Consider the following 25,000-nt stretch of genomic DNA (forward strand, 5'->3'; position numbering starts at 1 on the left):
TTTGCACAGGAAGCATTTCAGAAGGTTTAATAGCAGAAATGTGAAAGTTTTATGCTTGTTACATGAATTATTACGAAAAAATAATATTACCTGAGCTGTAAACAGTGTTACTTTAGTATCACCGAGACACTATTATAGTTTTTATTAATATTTTGAATCAGTTTTCATTGTAATATTTTCGGATTTCATTTTAAATTTAGTTTTATTCATTTTTGTTGTGTGTTTTTGTCATTTCTTGCATTACAGTATACTGAGTTTGAGTGTAAAATGTGTTTAATCATTTTCTTGATATAGAATGTGAGTTGTTCTTCCACCCTGCTGATGTTCAGCGTTAGATTGAGACAGACGGGTGTTTGCGCTGATGTTTTCTGGGTGGGCTTTGTCGTCCGGTTTTGAGCGATTTTTCATGGCCGTCCCTTGAGCTGTGACCCCGGCGCAGGCCCTTTATGAGGCTGACAGGCCAAAGCTGAGAAACATGCTGTCGCTCTGATAGCATGAAATCAGGAACAAAAGCCCCCCGCGAAGAGGACGAGCTTCTGCTCCTCCACACCGTCAGACAATCATCTCAACTCCACCCTCCAGAAATCACATTTACACTAACACACGCACAATGGATTATTTAATATTTATTTTAATTAATTAAAATAATCTGAATGTTTTATTCATAATTATTTTATTTTATTCTTTTGATTTTGTATTTTTATATTTTCTTTTATATTTTTTTGGTATATTTTTAGATTTCTTATATTGATTCTTTTATTTCTTTTTCTGATTTTATTTTACTTATCTTTAATTATATTATTTATTTTGTACAGGCAGCGTTTCAGAAGATTTAACAACACAAATCTGAAGGTTGTATTCTTGTTAAAGCATTTATATGAATTAAGAAAAACAATATTATTGAGCTGAATATTATTATAATTAAAGAGCATTATTTTAGTATCACTGAGATACTATTATAGTCTTCATTAATATTTTGAATCTGTTTTTATTTTTATATTTTTGTTTTCATTTTCATTTTAGTTAAATTCCAAATGAAGTTAAATTATTTATTTAGTAAAATTTGTATTTTAATTTAGCTGAAGTTTTAGTAATTTTGTTGTCTTTTTTGGCTTTTATTGTAATATACACACATATTTTAATTATTATTATTATTATTATTATTATTATAACCAAATTAGTCAACTTGCTGAAAAAATTTTTTTTTTTTTTTAATCATTTATTTTATGGGTAACAAAAAAATAAATTATTTCATGTTTTTAATTTTAGTTTCAGTTTTAGTTAACTAGGATGCAAATACTATACATACTGTAAATATAGCCTATAGTGATAAAGGCTGTGAAGTGTCTTAATCTCTGTTTTGAAGTGAAAATGCTTTCATAACTGAATGAACATCTGATTATACGTCACAGGTGTCTGTCTAGTAGGTTTAAATACTGTAGACCAACAACTAAAACCCAGCGCAGACGGATGCATTTCTGTGGATATTACAGCTCATGATCACACACACACACACACACAGATGATGGAGCAGTCACTGGTTTCATCCTGCGCTCAAACAAAAGCCGATACAGCAGATAAATCACAGGAGTTCAAGACAAGAGGCCATGAATCCTCAATGTGCCACTTAATGGCTCTCTTAAATATGACGGCGAGCGGCAGGACACTCGTGTTTAATGTCAGTCAGTGAGAGGAGCCCAAATGCCAGCGCTGACACGCAACGGACAATCCCACAGGATCAGACCTTGAGATTAATGTGTGAGAAAAACCTGAAATAAAGGCCTGATCACAACAACTCTGATGCAGCTACACGTCACAACCGTATAAAACACCTGCAAACAAAACTCTGTGATAACGTCACACAACTAAAGATAATGAAAGATAGAACAGTTCAAATATATAATGGAGCTTAAATCAAACACACAGAAGAGCAATGAAAAAAACTAAATAAATAAAACATTTAAATAAGTAAAGCAAAACATATAATAAAATTTAATTAAATAAAAATAATATAAAAAATAAAGAAAACTTAAATAAAACATAAAACAGAATAAAAATGTAATAAAATCAAATAAAATACAATTGAATAAAAGCAATATAAATCATACAAACTAAAAAATGTAAAACAATTTATAATAAGTAAACTAAACAGTAAATAAAATACAAAGTAAAATAAACTATACTAAAAGAAAATAAAAATGTACAAAAAATATAGAAATAATATAATTATAGATTTTTATAATACAGAAGAGAAACAAAATAAGATAAAAAGTTAAATAAACTAAAATAAAATAATATGATATAATATACAAATACAAATAGAAAGAATGATGAAAAGACAAATGATTTATTAAAACACTAACCCAAATATATATAAAACAACTTAAAAGCTAACATAAAAATTTGAATAAAATAAAATAGAGTAAAAATATAAAGTAAAATAATAAACTAATATAAAATAAAAATAAACAATACAATATAAAAAAATATAAAAAAATAAATAAAATAAAATAATAAAATAAATATAAAATAAAATAAATGTTGGTGCTTAAAAAGAAAACAGAAAAAATGAAGTAGTAAACATGATTTGAGCTATTAAAGGTTTGTTTATCAGGAAGCTGTAGATGTGTGCGTGTGAAGAGCAGCAGAAGGACTCTGAATGGAGTCATGATGGCGTAAGGCTCTCTGTGCCAGGCGAAGCCCTCGCCACGCCGCACGGAGCGCGCTCAAACGGCCTGTTGTTAATGAGGCTGTGAGAGGAACAGCCTGGGGCTGTTCTTCATTCTCTCTGTTTTAATTAGGCTCTGATTAAAGGCACGTCGCTCGCCTGCGATGTGTGACGCTCTTTGTTAGCGCTGTTAAAAACACGCGGAGGGACGGAGATCAGAGATCATGTGGGTTTATCTGGAGCAAACGCTGAACGATGAGCAGCATTGTGCTGAGAATGAACACATCGTTACGCAACTCTTCCTCATCAACTACAGCACAAACCACCACAGAAAACCAGGAACACAGCAGATCACACATGCCCCCTCTCCACCCGCAGGAACCAGGTGCTAGTTCAGAGCCAGTGCTATTGCCGGTTCTTAGTTGGTTCGACTGGCGAGCCCTTTAAGAACCGGTTGCTTTTCCACAGGCTAGTGAGCCACCACAGAGCCAGGTCTTACGTCACTGAATACGTTTCATGTTTCGATTCACTAGCTTGCAGAGGCTTGTTCGAGGTGCATCGGCACCACGCAGACTGATCGATCGATCGGCACACAACACACCAAAGCACCGCGAGAGCGAGAGCGATCCAAAAGAGCCGTCTGCTTTCCAGTCGCTCCCGCAGCACCGAACGGTCCACGCAGCGCCGATCCATCACGAACAAGCTTAAACAAACTATCAACAATGGCGGACGTTGCGTTGTTATTGATGTTCATGGCTTTGCGAACCTACATCGGCATCCAAACACGGCAAATCCAACGTGTGTGTGTTTAGCTGCTATTTCAGATATGGCGGTCCAATATTTCTGTCGTCTTGTTGGTCACGGTAACCCCATCCATTTATCCATCCATCCATCCGTCCAAATATCTTTTCATCCATTTATCCATCCATCCGTCCGTCCATCCATCCGTCCAAATATCTTTTCATCCATTTATCCATCCATCCATCCCTCCGTCCATCCATCCATCTCTTTTCATCCATCCATCCATCCATCCACCTATCTTTTCATCCATTTATCCATCCATCTGTCCATCTTTTCACCCATCTTTCCATCTATTTATCCATCCATCCACTTCAGTGTTTGTGATATTCTCTCCTCTATAGTATATTATTTTCATCAGTTTATATTGTTTATATCATTCAGTCATTTGGCTACATTTCATTACAAGAGTGATTCCAGCAGCAGGCGTGTGAGTGTATCGTGTGACGCTGTTGGATGGAGATCAGATGTGTGTAAACACGCAGATGTGTTTGCCTGTGTGTGAAGATACACTTGTGCGTGTGTATTTTCATGGTTGGTTTGACAGCGGCCGTCAGGGTCTCTCTATCTGTCCCATGAAACGCAGGACCACTGACTAATGGATGGATGTGTCCCAAAATTAATTAGCCTGACTAATGTAGTGTGTACTTAATGCCACTGCCGCCTTTGATTTATGATGGGCCAAATGCACAAACACTGTATGAAATGGAGCTTTATTGTGTAAGAATGAATTAACACACACACACACACACACACACACACACACAGACGGCTGTGAGGTCTCTATCCACCACAGATTCTGCCATGTGTGCATGTACACAAGCGCATATGGACAAACACGCAAGCCAGTGCGCGCGCGCACACACACACACACACACACACTCAACAATACACAGATAAAAGATGTAAAGAACGGTCTTTATCATGTTTACTTAAAAAACAGAACAGAACAGAGGCTTTACAGAAAAACTCATAATGAAACAAAACAATGTAACAACATAACATATAACAGAACATAAGCATTAAAGAACAAATCATAGCAATGTAACAAAACAATGAAACAACATAACGTAACAACACATAAAATAACAAAACAAAAACATGACATAAAACATAACAGGACGTCAGCTTTACAGAACAAATCATAATCCCCGGTTTCACAAACCAGGCTTAAGGCTAGTCCCAGACTAAAATGCATGTTTGAGCTGTCTCAACTGAAAATATCTTGCTCTGACAGATCTTAAAATATGTCAGTGTCATTGTTCTGTCTCAAGACGCACACCTGTGATGTTTTCTTCAAAGGCATTTTTATAAAAGCTGCTTAAATATCTTAATTTAACTAAGGCCTAGTCCTGGCTTGAGATGAGCTCCGTTTGTGAAACCGGACCAACATACAACCACAAAACATAACATAAAATGACATAACGTAACATGATGTAACATAACATAGGATAACACAAAATGTAACAATGTAACAAAACATAATGTAACAACAAAATATAACATAAAATGACAAAGTAACATAACAGAACAAAACGGAACATAACACAAAATGTAACATAAAACATAACATGACAATGTAACAAAATATAACATAACACAAAACAATGTAACGTAACATACAACATAACACTACAAAACGTAACATGACATAATATATAACAGAAAAGTGTGCACGCACACACACACAGTTTAATTGTTTCTCTCTATTTCTTTGTAAAAACAAACTGATCTGACACTGGCATGAGGCCATCAATTAGAAAGCTCTTCAAATGTTGAAAAATGAAAGTTTTATGAGCCTCTGACTGCTCATTAATGAGCAGTTTACATCAGTCATGTACAGCAAGGCCCCACCTTTAATTTCATGCTGCTCGGCCCTCAGAAAGACAGAGGACAAAAGAAGGAGAGATTGATGTTTACATGCGCCGCAGATAGGGGGCGCCGGAGCCTCCATCAACCAGCCAATACACTTCAATTAAACGCAGCACAAGTTATGTCACGAGCTCAGTAGATCAAGTCAGTAATTAACCCGCCCGTCGGCCCCTATCAATCCTGAGATTGGAACGGCCGCCATTTTCCCACAAATTAAATTTACATTCTATTAACTTTAATTAGGAGGGATTTTAAATATACTGGAGTCCAGGCACACGGCCGCGCCGCTGTCGCTACACAAACTGATTCACTACCAACAGAGCCCTGAGGTACGGATTCCATCATATTCTCATACCTGCGTTTTCTCTGATTAGTTCAATAAGAGACATTAAAATAGAAATCCTGACACTCTTTAACTTTCAATTCAGCCTCATCAAAAGAACATACACTGCAAAATACAAACAAAACACCCATTTTATTTATACTTTTAGTATAGGACAAGTATAAATGCATATTTAATATGCATTTAAGTATGTATAGTATCTTTAAGATGTCTTAAAATTATACTTGCATACATAGTTAAACTATAAAGAAATATATAAATTACAAATACAACAGTGTATTTAGTATCTTCAAGTATATATTTACACTAGTTTATATTTAAAGATAATGTAACTAAATTGATTTATACATTTTAAAATAAAAATACTTAAAGATACTATACACAAAAATATTTTAAGATTTTAATATTATATATTAAAAAGTAGTATGAATAAATATATACTCAAGTATAGTATCTGTAAGTATAAATGTCTTAAAATTATGAAATGTATAAATATAAACTATTAAGTATAATATTTAAAATATAAGTGTACATAGCATCTTCAATTATATATTTTTACTAGTATGTAGTCAAAGATACTGTAACTATAAAGACATTCATGCAACACAGACAATTGAAGTATAAAATACATTTATGAAAGTATAAATATATAAATAAATAGCATGTTTTCTTCTTGTAAGGATATTTAGATATTTGCATTAAATATGGTGCAGAAGCACAATCATTAGCGAGCGCTTGAATAAACTGGTGTGAATTAGTGTGCACTAGTGTAAATCAATCTCTAGTTAAACTGCAGGGGGAAAAAAAATCAATACAGCGGCGCAATCGGAGTCGAGCTCGGACCCAACACTAATTGTGTGGCTGACGTTAATTGACATTAAAGTGTTGAACTAGTTCCTCACTGCCAGACCAACACACACACACACACACACACACAAGGCTATCTTGTTTATGTGCTTTACACCATCATTGCTGCACAAATACACACACACACACACACATCACAAATCTCTAAATCAGACGACTATACGAGTGGCGGATCTATTTTAACGAGCTCTGGCCGGGGATGACATCAGAGCGACGGCTGCATGTGAGAAACAGGTGAAACAACCCACATAAACCAGCTTTACTAGTGCAGAGTCTGTGTGTGTGTGTGTGTGTGTGTGTGTGTGTGTGTGTGTTCAGACGTTACACACACACACACACACACACACACACGTCAGCATCTCAATGATCCTCCTGCAGGTAATGAATTGTACTTTAGTGTTTCCATCATGAGCAGCATATAAAGCCAGATTGTAAGTGACTGGGGGAAAAGGCTTTCCAACCCTGTTAAACTTAAACTATTATTTACATGAAGCTCAAAGTGCATTTTACTGATGAAAACTTTATTGAAGTAAAAGAGTTAATCCAGCAGATGAGAAGTATATTAGACATCAGCCTTAAATAAACCTGAAGGTCAGAAAAAAAAAAACTTAGTCTCTTCTGCTCATCAAGGCTGCACTTATTAGCAAAACAGTCAAGTTATGAAATATTATTAGTTTAAAGCAGCTGTTTTCCATGTGAATATCTATTAAAATGTAATTTATTTCTGTGATCAAAGCTGAATTTTCAGCATATTATATATATATATAATTTTTATTATTTTTGCAAGACAATGCATTACCTAAAACACAAACCACACGCTCCAATCTCATTTAAGTGCAGGAAAATACTTAATCACAAATATAAAGATTTAAAGTTCCCTTTTCCAGTTCAAATTCAGCTTGTCATTTCGTTTTCATTTCTACAGCGTAACAAATCAAGATGTGCCTTCTATAAAATACGACACATCGACTCATATCTGCATCAAATAAAAAGTTGTGACTCGTTTATGACAACTAATAAAAACCATTAACCTGATGGATGAATGGACGGACAAAACAACAGTAACAAACTCCTCTTCTGCTGCACAAAGGATTGTGGGTAATATCAGCTACAGATACGCACTAATCAAACTATGATGTGCTGAATGTTAAATGTCTGAATAAATCCGTCATGCATCATTACAGCTCAAGCAGCAATTCAACAACGCCTCCTTCCTGCCACACACAGGACCTGATTGAGAACAATGAGCCATCACATATACGACTCATTGGGGTTCTCAGGGGCCCAGCTGTGTTTGCTGAGCGACCCTCCAGCAGCATTGTTATGTGAGGAGGCTTTTCTCACACTCATTGTGTGCTAATGACGCCTTTAAACACAAGCGAGGCCCTTCACAGAAACACATGACGCTATAAAAGTTTAGAGTTTTTCTGCATTTTAATTCTGTTATTTTGCATTTTAAGACCAATTCTGTGTGCAAATGTCTTAACGCTGTTACTTTATCAGTCTGAGCACATGATGAGTAAAGATGATGTTAAAAACTTTCGTTTCATATTTCATCTGGTTCATTCATCACTCTGGAAATGGAAGGTCAAGTCAAGCACAATGCATTGTGGGATACAGCGTCTAGAGCTGCATTTGTGCATTTTAGTAAATGTTGCTCATCTGAGTATTCGATGCATACTGGAAATCAGTGCTGATATACTGTTACAGTTTTGAATTAGATTGTGTTTTTATATTTTCTGATTTCACTTTAGAATTTTTCTTTTGCATTTTTAGTTTTCACTTTAATTTTTAAGTTTTAGTGTAAAGTGTTTTAAGTTTTTTTTTGTTTTTTTTTGTTAAGATAAACAAAAATAAGACACGTTGCCTTAACTAGCTGAAATAAAACTTTTTTTTTAGGGTAATGTTTATTTTGCATTACTATATATACTATATACAATATTTACTATATAATGTGTTGGAAGTACATGGTGGAAAATGTTACAACTTATTGTAAGGCACTCAAGCAGTGTGTTCTTCTGCACATTTTAGCAAATGCATCAGACTGTGAGTGTTTGTGTGACGCACTGAGAGCGTTTGACTGACCTCAATGACCTGCTTGGAGTCCAACCTGAAGTTGAAGTCGCCGAAGATGTAGTAGGGCAGCCGCTCGAAGCGCTGATCCGTGATCCTGCGGAGAGATTGAGACGCACTCGGTCACTGCTGATCATCAGTGCAGGAGCCCCACCTAGTGGACGAGTGAGTGACGGATGATTGACAGCTGACCCGCTGATGTCACTCATCCACTGGTGAGGGTTTTATCTGCTGATTTGATCCAGCGGCTCTTACACTCAGCTGGATTCATGATTATTAATTAAGTCCAGAACTCAAGATTCACGCACCTGCAGGTCTCAGCGATGTCTTAAAAAATGCACCTTAACCGAGGGATAATTAACTCCCCATAGCAAATAATTTACTTGAGCAAGTGATGAAGAATTAGGCCGAGCCGGACGACCGCGTGTGTGTGTGTGGATTAATGGAAGGAGGATGCTGGGCCGGCTAATCGTTGGGATAAATCTCAGCTCACTCCCAACACCTAATAACAATGTATTTATGGCCCTGTAAAAGAGAAGCCTCTCCGTGCTCATAAAACACACACTTTTACATCTCTAACGCTTCACTGGCACTCAAACTCACGGCACGACTCCAGATCCACTTCACATCAGCTCTAACACAGAGATGATGATGGGATCTGATAGACATACACTCATGATGATCAATATATCTGATGTCTTCAGCTCCATCAGACCTTTTGGACAGTTTACTGTAAAATACTGATACACACACACACACACACACACACACACACACTCACACATACATATATATAAATGATTAATCACGATTATTCGCATCCAAAATAAAAGTTTGTGTTTATACATGTGTGTACTGTGTGTGTATATATATATATATATATATATATATATATATATATATATATATATATATATATATATATATATATATATATATATATATATATATATATATAGAATATATTTACATGTATATATTTATACTCATATAATTTGCATTATATATAAATATATTTAATATATAAACATAACATTTTTCTTAACTATATACACATGCATGTGTGTGTATTCATATACACATAATAAATATATACAGTACAAACATATATTATGTACACAGAAACAGATTTTGCATGCGATTAATCGTTGTCCAGCACTAAAAAAACGTAAACTTTTTCAGCGAAAAATGACCGAAGAGAACCAAAGGGTTAAAAAAATAACAGCTCAGACAGAGAGAGAGAGATGTGTATAATGTGAGTGTGAAATGAGATCGGTTTGAGCGTCTCTCTCTCTCTCTGTGTGTGCGCGGGCGAGCGAGCGTCTCTCTTTCTCTCTCTGTGTGCGCGGGCGAGCGAGCAGCTTTATCTCAGTAACAGGCGTGTCTAATGCGATAGCCGCCAGGTTTTGTCCTCAGACTCGAGTCATGAGCGGCGGGTCAGAAGGTAACGCTCTGTTTACACGCTCGTTTCCTAAAGCCCGCTGCGCCGGGCCCTGACTTTTAGCCTGGCCCCTGGGGGCCCCAGAGTCACGCATTAGACACAGCGCCGCGGCCGTCAATGGGACGTCAGGTGGGGGGTCCGAGAGACATTCACACTCACTGTAACTGAGACACAAACACACACACACTGCAGACGACACACACACCACATCCAGATACTCTAACACACTTTAATGAAGGCTTTTACATGTGGCATCACGTCCAAAATAACTACGTAGCAGGGGCCTTTTCACACAGACAGGGATAGACCACCTGGCAATAACCCAGCAACCATGCAGATCTCCCCAGCAACAACCACTTTAAACTTTATCCATATTACATATCCACTATAATTTTTTCTATGTAATATTTATTTTTTTATATAATATTTTTCATTTTTATTCATATCAAATGTATTATTTATTATTTAAATTGCATTTAATTCAGTAAAAATTAACAAATAAGATAATATTGTGTTTAAAAAAAAATTTTTTTTTATTTCTATTCATAATTTATCAAATTTCTATAAATGTAAATAATTTAAATGTAAAAATTTAAACATTTTTACTTTTGCAAAATATATATAAATAAGATATTTTGTTTCTGTACTGAAATTTGTTTTAAAATATTTTTATTTCTATACATAATTTATAATAATATTTATATAAATGTAAATAAATAATATAAAATATACAAATAAGATGCATTTTATGACTGTAGGAAAATGCATTTAAATATTTAATATTACAACACTTAATTTAGTAAAAATTAGATTCAAATAAGTTATAATATTTAGTGAAATGTATTAAAATATAAATTATTATTTATTTCTATGTATTAATTCTAATATTTATATCAATTTATATACATATTATTATTATAAAGTTTACTATATTTAATAAATTTTTTAATTTTGTAAATCACTTCTCAAAAAAAAAAAAATGCGGTAAGCATAAAGGTAAAAGTGAAACTGTTATAGCTGTTATAACGTAAGCCCTAAGCTCTAGTAATGCACATGCTTTATGTGTGAGTGTGTGTGTGTTGTTGGAGACACCTGTGTGTGAAACGGCTCAGTACTGTGGAGACACCAGCGAGGATGGCATTAATGCAGCTTTTGTCCCGCACCAGAGGAGAATCAGGGAGAATGTAAGCATTCCGGGGAATGTGCTCAATGGACCACCAGAGGATTCGGGAGTGACCTCTGACCTTCAGAGGTGACCACCCTCCGACTGCTGGCCGTTCACTACATTCCCTCGAAGCTGTCAGGTGTGTGTGTGTGTGTGTGTGTGTGTGTGTGTGTGTGTGTGTGTGTGAGTGTGCGTGTGTGTGAGAGGGAGAGTTGACATTAAAAATGTCATTTAAATAATACAATAAAAACAAATAGTAATAATAATTATTATTATGTAATGATTATAGTTCATATTTAATATTTAAATAGTTAAATAATTAAAATTAACTACATAATTTTTTATAAAATAAATGTAATTTATATACATTTAATATTAAATAAATATAGATAATAATAAAAGATAATGACAGCAATGTCAATAAAGTATGAAGAGATGTTCTGAATGGTTGCTAGGTTGTTGCTAGGGTGTTCTGCGTGGATTTCTCTGTGTGTGAGGTTCCTGCACCCTCAAGTCTCTGTGATCTTTATTATTTAGATATTAATTATTTTATCCAGTGATATTTTGGTATCACTGATATACCATTATAGTTTTTGTAAATATTTCTTAATATTTTACTTATATATTTTACATATATAATTTTCCATTTTAATTTGAGTTTAGCCGTTTTATTGTGTGTAATTTTTGTAATTTTTTATTATTGTTTTTAAAACATGCCAATATAGTTTAAGATTCAGTTTTTAGTTTTTACTTTAAATGAAAATTAATGATTTTTCAAAGTTGTTCAGAAAAAGATTACTGAATCTACGTTTTACAAGAAAGTCTTTCTACTTCAGAACTTCTCATCTAATTCAGTGTTACCTTCCTTTTCTGTGTAAGTGTTGGTAAAATTTACTAGCAATTTCAGAGTGAAAACTGTTTCTACACCAATTTTATTTAAATTTTTTCAGTGTAGCTAAGAACCCCCCCCCCCCAGGTAATTTTGTTTTAGATTTAGGTACCTAATAATAACCCTGGTTTGATGTGCTGTGGTTATGATGCACATGTTTGTGCTTGTTGAAGTTAGGAAACATCTCACTGCTCTGTATGTGTTTCTGGCCTCAGACAGTGTTTCACTGAGACTGAGTGAGTGAGTGAGCATGCGTGCGTGCGTGTGTGTGTGTGTGTGTGTGTGTGTGTGTGTGAGAGTGAGTGTGTGTGAGAGTGAGTGAGTGTGTGCAAGAGTGAGTGAGTGAATATGTGTGTGAGTGTGTGTGTGTGTGTGTGTGTGTGTGTGTGTGTGTGTGTGTGTGTGTGTGTGTGAGATAGCGGCTGTAGCACGCAGGGTGTGTATGAGTGTAGGGTGTGAAGGGGCCTGACTGACTGATTAACCTTTGACCTCTGGGCCTCCCAGGGTGAGAAGGCAGCTAACAAAGTCAATGCTGATCGACACTAATACCTCCATTCAGCAGCGGCGCACTAACACACATCAGCAGCCCAGAGACAGACACAAAAACAGCTCAGATCACTCCCACACACCCCTGTGCAGGTCACACACACCCCAACACTGACTCTAAACATCTAAACACAAATTAAACTACATTCATTATGCAAATTAAATAAGTGATGCCAAGGTCACATACTGATAAAACATTTAATTTCATTTCAATTTCACATACACGCATACATACATATATATATATATATATATATATATATATATATATATATATATATATAAACACATGCAGTCATGGCCAAAAATATCGGCACCCTTGGTAAATATGATCAAAGAAGGCTGTGAAAATTAATCTGCATTGTTAATCCTTTTGATCTTTTATTTTTTTTTTAAATTCACAAAAATCTAACCTTTCATTGTATAATAAGAATTTTAAATGGGGGGGAAATATCATTATGAAATAAATGTTTTTCTCTAATACACATTGGCCACAATTAACGGCACCCTTTTATTCAATACTTTTTGAAACCTCCGTTTGCCAGTTTAACAGCTCTAAATGTTCTCCTATAATGCCTGATGAGGTTAGAGACACCTGACGAGAGATCAGAGACCATTCCTTCATCCAGAATCACTCCAGACCCTTTAGATTCACAGCTTCTTCTCTTCAGGTCACTCATGTTCTACAGGGTTCAGGTCAGAGGACTGGAATGACCAGCAGAAGCTTGGTTTTTGTGTTGTTTTTGAGGTTTGTGTTTGGATTATCGTACGGTTGGAAGATCCAAACATGGCCCATTATAAGATTTCTAACAGAGTCAGTCACTTATTGATTTTTTATCTGTTGGTATTTGATAGAATCCATGATGCCATGCGTCTAAACAAGATGTCCAGGACCTCCAGCAGAAATATAGGTCACAACATCAAAAATACAGCAGTATATTTCATTGTACACATGGGGTACTTTTTATCCCTGTGTTCACCAAACCCATCTTGAGTGTTTGCTGCTAAAAAGCTGATTGTTTAGTTTCATCTGACCATAGAAGCCAGTCCCATTTGAAGTTCCAGTCGTGTCTGATAACTGAATATGCTGGAGTTTGTTTTTGGATGAGCGAGGAGAATTTTTCTTGAAACATGTGCTGATGTAGGTGCTGTTTGATCTTTTTTTTTTAGTTTTTATTTTTATAAGGTTTTCTGACCCCGAGACTCAACTATTTTCTGCAATTCTCCAGCTGTGGTCCTTGGAGAGTCTTTAGCCGCTCAAACTCTCCTTCTCACCGTGCATTAGGACGATATAGACACACGTCCTCTTCCAGGCAGTTTCCTAACATTTTATGTTGATTGGAAATTCTTAATTATTGCCCTGATGGTGGAAATGGGGATTTTCACTGCTCTAGCTCTTTTCTTAAAGCCACTTCACTAATTTGTGAAGCTCAATTATATTTTGCTGCACATCAGAAATATATTCTTTGGTTTTTCTCATTGTGATGATGATTAAGGGAATTTGGGCTTTGTTTTCCCTCCTATTTATATTTCTGTGAAACAGGAAGCCATGGCTGGATAATTTCATGTTCATAATCACCCTGGAGTGCTCAAAATGATGAATATGAATGGGAATATACTTCAGAGATATTTTACTCATAAGAATTTCTAGGGGTGCCAATGATTGTGTCCAACGTGTATTTGAGAAAAACATGTATTGATGATGAATTGATGACGATTGAACATGATATTTCCCCCCATTTTAAATGATTATTATCCAATGAAAGGTTGGATTTTTGAGAATTATTTAAATAAAAGATCAAAAGGATTAACAATGCTGATTAATTTTCACAGCCTTCTTTGAATATTTACCAAGGGTGCTGATATTTTTGGCCATGACTGTGTGTGTGTGTGTGTGTGTGTGTGTGTGTGTGTGTGTGTGTGTGCGCGCGTTTTTGTGAAAAGTCAGGACATAGATGTGTATAATGACGAGGGTATGGCAGGTATTACAAGGTGAAGGTGACTTTTCAGGACATTGACCCATGTCCCCACTTTTCAAAACGCTTATAAATCATACAGAATGAGTTTTTTTGGGGGGAATGTTGAAATGCACAGTCTCCTGTAAGGGGTAGGTTTAGGTGTAGGGTTGGTGTAGGGCAATAGCACATACAGTAAGTACAGTATAAAAACCATTACGCCTATGGAATGTCCCCACTTTTCACAAAAACGAACATGAGTGTGTGTGTGTGATGTATGTATGTATGTATGTATGTGTGTGTATATATATATATATATATATATATATATATATATATATATATATATATATATATATATATATATATATATATATATATATATATATATATATATATATATATATATATATATATATATATATATATATATATATATATATATATATATACACACACACACACACACACACACAGAACAAAATTATAAACGCATAACACTTTTGTTTTTGCCCCATTTTTCATGAGCTGAACTCAAAGATCTAAGACTTTTTCTATGTACACAAAAGGCCCATTTCTCTCAAATATTGTTCACAAATCTGTCTAAATCTGTGTTAGTGAGCACTTCTTTGCCGAGATACTCCATCCACCTCACAGGTGTGTCATAGCAAGATGCTGATTAGACAGCATGATTATTGCACATTATTGATTATTGTGCCTTAGGCTGGCCACAATAAAAGGCCGCTCTAAAATGTGCAGTTTTACTGTATTGGGGGGGTCCGGAAAACCAGTCAGTATCTGGTGTGAGCACCATTTGCCTCACGCAGTGCAACACATCTCCTTTGCATAGAGTTGATCAGGTTGTCGATTGTGGTCTGTGGAATGTTGGTCCACTCTTCTTCAATGGCTGTGTGAAGTTGCTGGATATTGGCAGGAACTGGAACACGCTGTCGTATACGCCGATCCAGAGCATCCCAAACATGATCAATGGGTGACATGTCCGGTGAGTATGCTGGCCATATAAGAACTGGGATGTTTTCAGCTTCCAGGAATTGTGTACAGATCCTTGCAACATGGGGCCGTGCATTATCATGCTGCAACATGAGGTGATGGTCGTGGATGAATGGCACAACAATGGGCCTCAGGATCTCATCATGGTATCTCTGTGCATTCAAAATGCCATCAATAAAATGCACCGGTGTTCATTGTCCATAACATACGCCTGCCCATACCATAACCCCACCGCCACCATGGGCCACTCGATCCACAATGTTGACATCAGCAAACCGTTCACCCACACGACGCCATACACGCTGTCTGCCATCTGCCCTGTACAGTGAAAACCAGGATTCATCCGTGAAGAGAACACCTCTCCAAAGTGCCAGACGCCATCGAATGTGAGCATTTGCCCACTCAAGTCGGTTATGATGACGAACTGCAGTCAGGTCGAGACCCCGATGAGGACGACAAGCATGCAGATGAGCTTCCCTGAGACGGTTTCTGACAGTTTGGAGGTGAAGATGCTGGATGTGGAGGTCCTGGGCTGGTGTGGTTACACGTGGTCTGCGGTTGTGAGGCCGGTTGGATGTACTGCCAAATTCTCTGAAACACCTTTGGAGACGGTTTATGGTAGAGAAATGAACATTCAATTCACGGGCAACAGCTCTGGTGGACATTCCTGCGGTCAGCATGCCAATTGCACACTCCCCCAAAACTTGCGACATCTGTGGCATTGTGCTGTGTGATAAAACTGCACATTTTAGAGCGGCCTTTTATTGTGGTCAGCCTAAGGCACATCTGTGCAATAATCATGCTGTCTAATCAGCATCTTGATATGCCACACCTGTGAGGTGGATGTAGTATCTCGGCAAAGAAGTGCTCACTACCACAGATTTAGACAGATTTGTGAACAATATTTGAGAGAAATGGGCCTTTTGTGTGCATAGAAAAAGTCTTAGATCTTTGAGTTCAGCTCATGAAAAATGGGGGCAAAAACAAAAGTGTTGCGTTTATAATTTTGTTCAGTGCATATCGTATCTATTTTTATTACCTAAATACATTTTGGTATATTATATATATAGGTAATTTAGTAAATAAAGTTGACTTAAAATAAGAAATTTTTTTTAAATCATATTTATACAGTGTGTATATATATATATGTGTATGTAGTATATTTTGTGAAATTTTGTAAATAAAATAAACTAAACTAAAGTCTAATAAATTTTAAAATTGTCAAGTCCATTAAAAATAGTAATGTCATAGTAAAGTCTAATATATTAAACATGGTAAAGTGTGAATAATAAAATAAAATTAAAAATAAAATCCTGAGTGCATCATTAAATGATATCAGAATCACTGTCAGCCGCTGATGTCTCTAGATATCAGTATCGGCATCAGTTATTTAAACTCATTTCGGTCGAGCTACGCAATGTTTTGCCTAATGATGTGCTCTTTCACAGACGGGAAAAAACAAGAGCTGGAACTTAGAGTTCAGTATTTCTCCTTTAAAAACATTCCACTTATTGACACATTTAGTTCTCTCTCTCTCTCTCTCTCTCTCCCCACACACACACACAGCAGCTCTCTCTCTCTCGCTCGCCCTCTTTCCCTTTCAGCCTGTTGTTCTGGGAAAAGCCAAAAGGGAAACATTTATCCGGGAGCCTCTTTGAGTCTCCTGACAGTTGACTGATGACCATCCATAAAGTCACAAAGAATAGTTGTGTGGCGGCCAGAGCGGCCCGGCGCTTCCCCCTGGGAAACTAATTGCCCTGAATTGTTAACGGCAACATTATTTTTCTGCCAATCACGTCTTCTCAATGGGCCAAAAATGAGCATGAAACAAGCCTTTTGACTGAACAGAAAAGTTAAATGTCTCCAATGTTGATCAAATTAACTTCAGCCGCCAGACAATGGACTACATTTGTGTGAAAATAAAAGCCGGGCACAATAGGGCTCTTTTAGGCCAGATTTCACAGTTGTGATGTAAAACCGCTCCGGCCTGAACCTGAGCACATCTTCTGAAAGGAAGAACATATCTGAGCACACAAAAGAGCGAAGAACTGATCGGATGCGTCAAAACCAGACCAATCTGCTCAGAAACGCACGTCCGTTTGCCTCCGACGCAACAGCGAAACGTCGCGATTTACAGGCTGTGCATATCAAACAGCGACCACACAGAATGAAGACGCTTCGGCCGACAGGATCCTTCCCAGGAGGCTTTGAGAGATAAACAGCGCTCGTCTGTTAACAGAAACAGAGATACTGACTTTTATACTGAGTTTAACCACGCACTCGGGTCGTCTTGATACATAAACATTTCTAAAAAATGCATAGTGTTTAGTAAGGGAACGAAACTTGGCAGACGTTTTGAGACCCTCAAAACACACATCATAATTTTTTTTCAGATTTTTTACCAGTATTTTTAAAGAGATGTAACCGTTTTTGTGTTCGGTCATTTTTGACCCGGGTATGTATGGAGCACCATTAGTGTCAAAACAACTTTTTTTTTTCTTTAAATTATCTATGGAGTTAAATTAGTGTCAAAAACTTTTGTAACATACATTTAGCCTTTTCCCATATCTCACCGACTTTTGGACTGAATTTTATTGGTGAACATGAATACGCACGTCTATTGATGAACCACTGCAGCATTTTTTCATCTAAAAGTGAAAGTTTATGCAAGCAGAAATAATTTATTTAGTTTGAAAAGAAAGTTGAGAGAATTTTTTTTCATAAATAATAAGTTTTATAAATTTGGACTGTTTCTGAGCAATCATGAGGAATTAAATTAAATTGCATTTATTCCAATGGAGCTAATACTGATAATTGTCTGATTCTATGTTCTTATAAATGTCATACAATGATATATTCAAATAACATTCCTCATCAATATTAAAGAATACATGTATATTTTGCATCACAGTGTCTTTAGTGTAGTTCATGTTTAATTTGAAATTTCAAAGTCGTTCTCAATTTTTTCATTAATAAAAAAAAAAAAAAAAAAAAAAGCAAATGCAATAACTTTGCAACATTCAAAACTTAGAATTTTTCACATTCACTCACTAATGACAAGTTACAATCTGGATACAATCTGGTTTTAGTTGAAAAATATGAAGTTATGACTGCTTAATAAAATACAGATTCTTCAGGTCCATTCGGACCCAGAATGTGAAAATAGCATGGAGATTCTGAATGCATTATGAGGGTTAAAAACGAGGTGAATGTGTGAGGAAAAGTCAAACTGGAAGAGGTCTGAGTGTAGGGGGAGGCGCGGACAATGGGCCTAAAGTCGGTTCCCAAACGGCGCTGAATGACCGCTCTGTTGGAGGTAGCGCTGCTTTCTAAAGGCTGTTGAGCCACATTGTCCTCCTCCATCACAACAGGAGAATAGACTTTACTGGTGGCTGCCAAAAGGTTAGTAGCGCCGCTGAAAAGAGCCCAACATTATTCACTGCTTTGGGGGAAGGTGTTGTGCTCCATTCAGACGCGTGGAAACAAGCTTCCGCCTCAGCGCTCCACTCTGAACGCTCTTATTATAGAGTTATAGAATTATAGAGTAATTCAGTGATTCCCAAAAGTTTTTTCAGCCGAATCCATTTGTGCTGAAATAAAACGTACTTGAAGTCCCACTGAGATTTTAAGTTAATATGTGACCCTGGAGCACAAAACCAGTCATAAGGATCTTTTTTTTTTTAATCTGAGAGCTGAATAAATAATCTTTCCATTGATGTATGGTTTGGACAATATTTGGCTACAACTATTTGAAAATCTGGAATCTGAGGGTGCAAAAAAATCGAAATATTGAGAAAATCACCTTTAAAGTTGTCCAAATGAAGTTCTTAGCAATGCATATTACTAATCAAAAATGAAGTTTTGATATATTTACGGTAGTAAATTTACAAAATATCTTCATGGAACATGATCTTAATATCCTAATGATTTTTGGCATAAAAGAAAATGGATAATTTTGACCCATACAATGTATTGTTGGCTATTGCTACAAATATACCTGTGCTATTTATGACTGCTTCAGGGTCACATAATTCAAAAATGTAACAAACATTCATATGATCACAGTTATTTGATCCTTTTTAGTAAAGCTTATTTTGATGGTTTTATTATTATTTTTATGGTTTTAATTAAATAAAAATTTATTAATATCCATGAGCTAAAATATTTTCTTGATGTATATTTTGAGTTAAGTTAAGATTTCAATAATTAAATAATAATTTAACAATTATCTGATGTTGTTTAATGGTCACATGACAGGCAGGTAAACAAATAAAACATTTAAAAAAAAAATTTAAATATTTTATTTTGATGGTTTTTATAAAAATATTATTTTATTACATTTTTTATGATTTAATTAAAATAAATTCATATTAATTAAATAACATTTCTTTAAGTACCCTTTGAGATTTCAAGTTATTATTTCAATAATCGAATAAGTCTCAAACACCTCTGTGCTTAAATATTTACTTGACGTCCCACTGAGATTTTAAGTTAATATTTCAATAGTATAACAAAACATTCACGATTAGTTATTTGATCATTTTTAGTAGTCATTTTGATGGTTTTCTTTTTTCTTTTATATATTTACAGTTTTTATTTAATTAAAATTAATTAATATTAAATGTCTAAAATATTTTCTTGAAGTACCCTTTAAGTTAATATTTCAATAAATTAATAACAATTGTCGGTTAATTGTCACAAGACATGCAGGTGTACTAATAAAATGTTACATCTTTTTAGTAAGTGTTTTATTTTTATGGTTTTTATTTTTAAATCATTTTATTTAAATTTTTATGATTTAATTAAAAGAAATGTAAATTAAATGAAAATGAAATAATATTAATTAGCAAAAATATTTTCTTAAAGTACCCTTTGAGATTTATTATATTTAATAATAATTTAATGAACAGATGTCAGTTAATGATCATTTTCAGTTTACTAAAAAAAAAAAAAAAAAAACTTTTAAGTATGCGTTTAATTTTGATAAATTTTTTCTACAAATTATTTCTTTACAACATTATTTCACATCACACACAACCCTTGGAGAACATTATTTAATCAGAGGAAAACAAGTGCTGAGAGGAAGTGTTTATGAGACGAATATAAATAAAGGAGCTGAAAGTCTGTGAAAATCCTCAATGAAAACAACAAGAAAGGTCTTTTTAAACTGTAAATCAGGGTAAATGATAGCATAATAAACCGCTCTGGTCTCTCATTGGACAGAAAGCAAAGGCGTGAGTGGAAGAATATGATCTCTGAGCCGTAATTCACCAGCGCTTGATATGTTCTGCATGCATTTATTGAGAGTGAACATGCTTGAAGCAGATTGTCTGACCTGTCCAGAACGAAGCCCAGCGCTTTCTGCCGCGTTCCCGAGTAAACCGACGGACTCTTCTCCCACGCCACCAGGTTAGACGCATCGTGAAACAGGTGGATGTTCACCAGGTCGAAGGCACTGAGAGGCAGAAAACACATTTATATTATCAGCTGTTCGTGTCAATGCAACAGAGCACAGGCACAGTCAAGGGTTCGATTCCCAGTCAATGCATGAACTGATCACATGTTGGATAAAAGCATCTGCCAAATGCATGCATGTAAAACAGATACAAATAAAGCACCTGTGAAGTGTGTCAGGTGAAGGAAACACTCTTAAAAAGCTTAAATAACACTTTCTGTGAAGCCACAAGTGTAATATACTATGAATGCATTCATGCCACACTACATGCAGCTGATTTATTAGCATGTGAACAATAAAATCACATGATCAATGCCTTTTTACTCTGTAAATGTGCACAGGATGAAAAACAATGGACTAAAAAAAGAATTCAAGCTTATTTCAGCGATTCCCAAATGTTTTCATCAGCCGAACCCCTTTAATTTAATTTTAATTAAAAAATACTTTAGTACGTTTTATTTTGACTGATTTTATTTTAAAATATATTTATTTATTTAAAAAATATTTCTTACATTTTAGTATTTAATTTTTTATTTTAAATTATTTTATTTTAATTCATAAAAATTGTTATTTTGTTTTCTTTAATTTTTAATTTATTTTTCCAATAATTTTCAGTATTTTATTTTAATTGATTTTATTTTAATTAACTTAAGTTTATATTTTTGTTTTATTTAGATTTTTTATTTATAATTTATATAATATAAATGTATATTTATATTAATCTACAAAATATTTTATACTTTAGTGCTGTTTAATTTTAAATTTTAATATTTTATTATTAATATTTAATTAACCATATTTAAATTAATTAAAACAGTTTATATCTGTTTTATTTTGATTTCTTTTATTTATAATTTATATAATTATACAAATTATTTATATTTATATAAATTATACATTTTATTTTAATTTATTTAAAAACATAATTGTTTTATTTCGATTGCTTTTATTATAACATTATTTAATTAGTAAGCTTTCATCAACTCACAAACTCCCTGCAGGTCCTCGTTTGGGAAACCCTACTGTGTTTCATCTGTGCTTACAAGTATTTACACAAAGATGGATGCAAATAAACACCTTCAAAATGCATTATTATATTCTCAGGCTTCACAGAAAGTGTTTCCAAACCGGAATGTGCTCACTGATTAATATGAACACGTCTATCAGTTTCTCTGTTCTATATATCAATAAAGGTGAGGTGAGCGGCTCAGATCAGAAGTGCTAAGGAAGCGTCTCAGTAATCAGGTTTGTTAGTGCGGCGCGACTAAGCCGGTTATTCCTCCGTCACCTTTTCATTCCCTTCATCCGGTGTCAGATGCTCTTGTTCTGGTGTCGCTCTTCTATTGCATTAGCCGCTCTCTCTCTCGGTCTGATCATGTCATCTGTCATATGTAAGCGCTCGGCTAACGCGATTAGCTGTAATCTAATCCTGCGGTTCGGTCGGGAGAAACTCGCTCAGAAGAGCGGTTAGTCCTTTAGCAGAGACTTTTATCCCAAGTGACTCGCGCCGACTTATTACAGCTTCACTTCTCCTCCGATCGAGACTCGAACCGACAACCTGACCGTTAGCAGCAGAGCTCAACAGAGAACAGAAGAGAGAACAGGAGCCAGACCTGCATCTAAAGCAGTGTAGGATCAAAAAGCATGGACTGAAAGCTTACATAATTTGAAGAACTATAGCTTATTTCAGTGATTCCCAAACATTTTTATCAGCCGAACCCCCTTCAGCTAAAATATTTACTTGCTGAAGTTAATATTTCAATAATTTACCATATGTTCAAGGTCCTCTGATGTCCGTTAATGGTCACATGACATGCAAGTGAACCAAAATTTGACTATTTTTAAATGACTTATTTCATTTTAATTTATTAAAAGTATTTTTGATTTTATTTTGATTATTTTTAAGTCATTTAATTTTTTTTTTTTAAATTGATATTTTTAGTGTTTTATTTTAATAATTTAATTTTAAATTATTTTAATTTATTCAAAATACCTTTAGTGTTTTATTTTTGATTGCTTTCATTTTACATTATTTTAAATAATGTTTTTAGTAAGTGTACTATTGTTTGTTTATTTTATTTACTATTTAAAGTATTTAAAAAGTTCATAATTTAGTGTTTTATTTTGCTGTTATATTATTTTATATTGTTTTTATTTTTAATTATTGATTTTAATTTTATTTTAAAAATGTCATATTTTATAGTATTTTATTTTGCTCATTTAATTTTAAATAACATATTTATCTAAAGTCAAAGAATAGAGCTGCAGTAAACATAATTGGCTGATGAAGCAGATGAAATGCTTGTTTGCTTCATTAAATCTTTTCTTCTTCTTCAGTTTGTGATGATGTTAGGCTGTCCTCTTCTGCTCGCGCTCGTGTTGATGAGCACTGCTTTATATGACTATGAGAACAGACTGTGATGTGATCAGTCAGTAACAGTGAGAACAGATGTGAACTCTCTCTGTAAGGCTGGATTGATCTGGTTTAGGACAGAGATGAACTCACCAGTCAGCCAGCGCCCATCGGGTTCGGATGAAGCCTTTTCTGGACCATTTACACTGCAGGACGAGAAAAACCATCAGTACAGAGACACACTGAAACCAAATCACATCCCTTCATTCACCTGCAGACAAACACATCCTTTCATTTGATCCGGCATAATTCAGTCATCAATCATTAGATGAAAAGATGATTCCGTGCTTCTACAGCTGCTCTCATCTTTTCAAGTTTTGACCAAACTAAAATATAAAAAGAAATAAAATTAATTTAAAAATTACCGTATTGTCCCGAATATAAGACGATGTTTTTTTCTTGGAAATACATCTGAAAAAACGCGGTCGTCTTATATTCGGGGTCTAGACTTTGACATGTCAGTAATACACCCACGACAATAGGTGGCACCAAAAACGCATAAAACGAGTGAGCCATGAAATATGTAATGTAATGTGTGTTGTAAAGTCGTGACTGTCATGTTAGCCTGATGGGACCAAACTTCCTCTGTAAGTGATTTTAAAACATGAGACTGTACCCAGATTTGAAGACTACAATAAGATTTCACTTCTACTGATAATACAATTTTGGTAGGCTACTATGAGATGGATAACCTAAAGGTTATATAATTCAGATGGGCTACCTGTTATTTCAATGGTATATCAAAAAGTGTATATTTTTCAATGTCATTGTTGGTACATTTTACCAGTATTTACCATACTTTCAAAACAAAAATTAAAATAGGAAAAATATGCAATTTGAAAATAATTTAAGAAAAAAATGTGTTTTACAGAGAGAAAAACAAACAAACAAAAAAACAAGATTTGGTTTTCAAAAAGCCTTTTTCCAAAAGGTACATCTGGAAAAAGGGGGGTCGTCTTATAATCAGGGTCGTCTTATATTCGGGACAATACGGTAAATTCATTAATTAAAATAAAAAGATGAACAAACATAAAAAACAAATATAGTTAAACAATAAAATAAAATCAAAAAATGTAAATTAATATCAATAAAATGCAATAAATACCTAAACATAAATATATATATTAATAAAAATAAAAATAATAATATATAAAGCGCGGTATACCGGTACTGGAAAATTACTTATATATTATGTTTCAAACTGTACGATATCATAATTTTGCTCAATTCGGTATTTCATACACTGCTGTTGTGAAGTGCACCTGTAGGTGGCAGTGCTTCCCAAATTGCTCCACAACCGGTAAATGTGACAACAGAACAACGCGATAAAATAGATGAAACTATCAACGCACCCAAAATTAATAAATAAAGAGTAGTGATGCACGATCATGATTTTTCATGGCCGATTCCGATACCGATTTTTTACAAGCAAACCGGCCGATTCCGATACCAATTTCCGATTTTTTTAATCAAAGCAACAAACAAGATAGAATGAAAGTATATA

The 25,000-nt window shown here is 34.7% G+C and overlaps 1 protein-coding gene across 1 annotated transcript in view; it reads right to left on the reverse strand.

The window, feature by feature from the left end:
- The window catches only part of LOC131551795 (inositol polyphosphate-5-phosphatase A-like), a 186,296-nt gene that overhangs the window by 57,636 nt on the left and 103,660 nt on the right, over window positions 1–25,000 (reverse strand). Inside the window, exons 7-9 of the mRNA XM_058794914.1 lie at window positions 23,590–23,642; window positions 20,964–21,083; window positions 8,634–8,718 (exon numbers count right to left, since the gene is read on the reverse strand). Of these exons, the coding sequence (XP_058650897.1) occupies window positions 8,634–8,718; window positions 20,964–21,083; window positions 23,590–23,642 (258 nt within the window). The remainder of the gene's footprint in view (window positions 1–8,633; window positions 8,719–20,963; window positions 21,084–23,589; window positions 23,643–25,000) is intronic.

Source organism: Onychostoma macrolepis, chromosome 13 (genome assembly GCF_012432095.1).
Source record: "Onychostoma macrolepis isolate SWU-2019 chromosome 13, ASM1243209v1, whole genome shotgun sequence".
Lineage (NCBI taxonomy): Eukaryota > Metazoa > Chordata > Actinopteri > Cypriniformes > Cyprinidae > Onychostoma > Onychostoma macrolepis.